Source organism: Calidris pugnax, unplaced genomic scaffold (assembly GCF_001431845.1).
Source record: "Calidris pugnax isolate Ruff unplaced genomic scaffold, ASM143184v1 scaffold782, whole genome shotgun sequence".
In the NCBI taxonomy this organism is placed as follows: domain Eukaryota; kingdom Metazoa; phylum Chordata; class Aves; order Charadriiformes; family Scolopacidae; genus Calidris; species Calidris pugnax.
In genome coordinates this window covers 10,573-11,983 of record NW_015091573.1, presented here as the reverse complement: position 1 = coordinate 11,983, position 1,411 = coordinate 10,573, and the positions used below count along the sequence as shown (strand labels likewise).

At 65.1% G+C, this 1,411-nt stretch overlaps 1 protein-coding gene across 1 annotated transcript in view; it reads left to right on the top strand.

Moving 5' to 3' along the window:
• Positions 1-1,411, top strand: part of MSS51 (MSS51 mitochondrial translational activator) — a 3,639-nt gene that overhangs the window by 1,178 nt on the left and 1,050 nt on the right. Inside the window, exon 4 of the mRNA XM_014961775.1 lies at positions 162-725. Coding sequence (XP_014817261.1) covers positions 162-725 — 564 coding nt within the window. The remainder of the gene's footprint in view (positions 1-161; positions 726-1,411) is intronic.

Sequence of the window (1,411 nt, the reverse complement as noted above, 5' to 3'; positions counted from 1 at the left end):
CCCCCCCCCCGTCCAACCCCAGGCATGGAGGGGTGTGGGGTTCCTCCTCCCAGCTCCAGCCCCCCTGGGTGTGTCCAGCATCCCCACAGCCCAGGTGGGACGGGGAGCCTGGGCTGCTGGGCCACCGCTGTGACCACCAACGCTTCTCCCTACACCCCCAGGAGACATCCCCTTCCCCACGGAGACCTGGACCAAACCCGCCCGGGCCGTGAAGGACTGGGAGGACTGGTTCTCCATGCAGGAGCAGCTAGAGGAGAAGCTGGGGGCCATCCTGGCCGGGCGGTACATGACCCTCCTCTGGGCCAACGCCGGGAAGCCCCGGCCGGAGGACGGGGAGCTGCGCCAATCCATCCGGCGGCTGGTCACCGACTTCCACTCGCGGCCGCTCACCATCGGCCTGGGGCTGCGGCTTTTCGGCATCGACCCCCTCGCCAAGGTCCTCACCATCCACGTGGTGGGAGCATCCCACGTGGAGACCCTCAACACCCGCCTGACGGACTACGACGAGCTGACGCGGATGTTCCCGGGGCACTGGGGCATGGAGGTGGTGATGGTGGGGGTGGACGTGGTCGACGGAGCCATCATGAGGCCCCCCCTGGCCACGCCGGCGCCCCGGGGAAGGGTCTACCTCAGCAGCTACAAGGGGCTCTACCACGACTTCTGGGAAAGCCACGTGGAGACCAAACTGGCCGCTCGCCCCGACCTGGTGGTGGGATTCCACCCGGGTGAGTCCCTGCGCCACGGAGGGGCCCGGACCCTCGCTGCCTGGAGAGGGATGTCCCCAGCAGGGTACAGGGCAGCCCCTGAGTGTCCCAGCACTGCTGGTGGCCTGGGACATGGCCAGGTCTTGCCATGTGTCTTGAGGTTCAACAAGGCCAAGTGCCAGGTCCTGCACTTCGGTCCCACCAACCCCCTGCAGCGCTCCAGGCTGGGGGCAGAGTGGCTGGAGCTGCCTGGCAGAAAAGGACCTGGGGGTGTTGGTCAACTGTCGGCTGAACAGGAGCCAGCAGTGTGCCCAGGTGGGCAAGAAGGCCAACAGCCTCCTGGCCTGGGTCAGGAACAGCGTGGGGAGTAGGGCCCGAGAGGTGATTGTCCCCCTGTACTCGGCACTGGTGAGGCCTCACCTTGAGTACTGTGTCCAGTTTTGGGCCCCCTACCATAAAAAAGACATTGAGGGGCTGGAGCGGGTCCAGAGAAGGGCGACAAAGCTGGTGAGGGGTCTGGAGCACAAGTCTTATGAGGAGAGGCTGAGGGAGCTGGGGTTATTCAGCCTGGAGAAGAGGAGGCTGAGGGGAGACCTTATTGCTCTCTCCAACTCCCTGAAAGGAGGGTGTAGAGAGGTGGGGGTCGGTCTCTTTTCTCAAGTCACAGGTGACAGGACAAGAGGAAATGGCCTCAAGTTGCGCCAGGG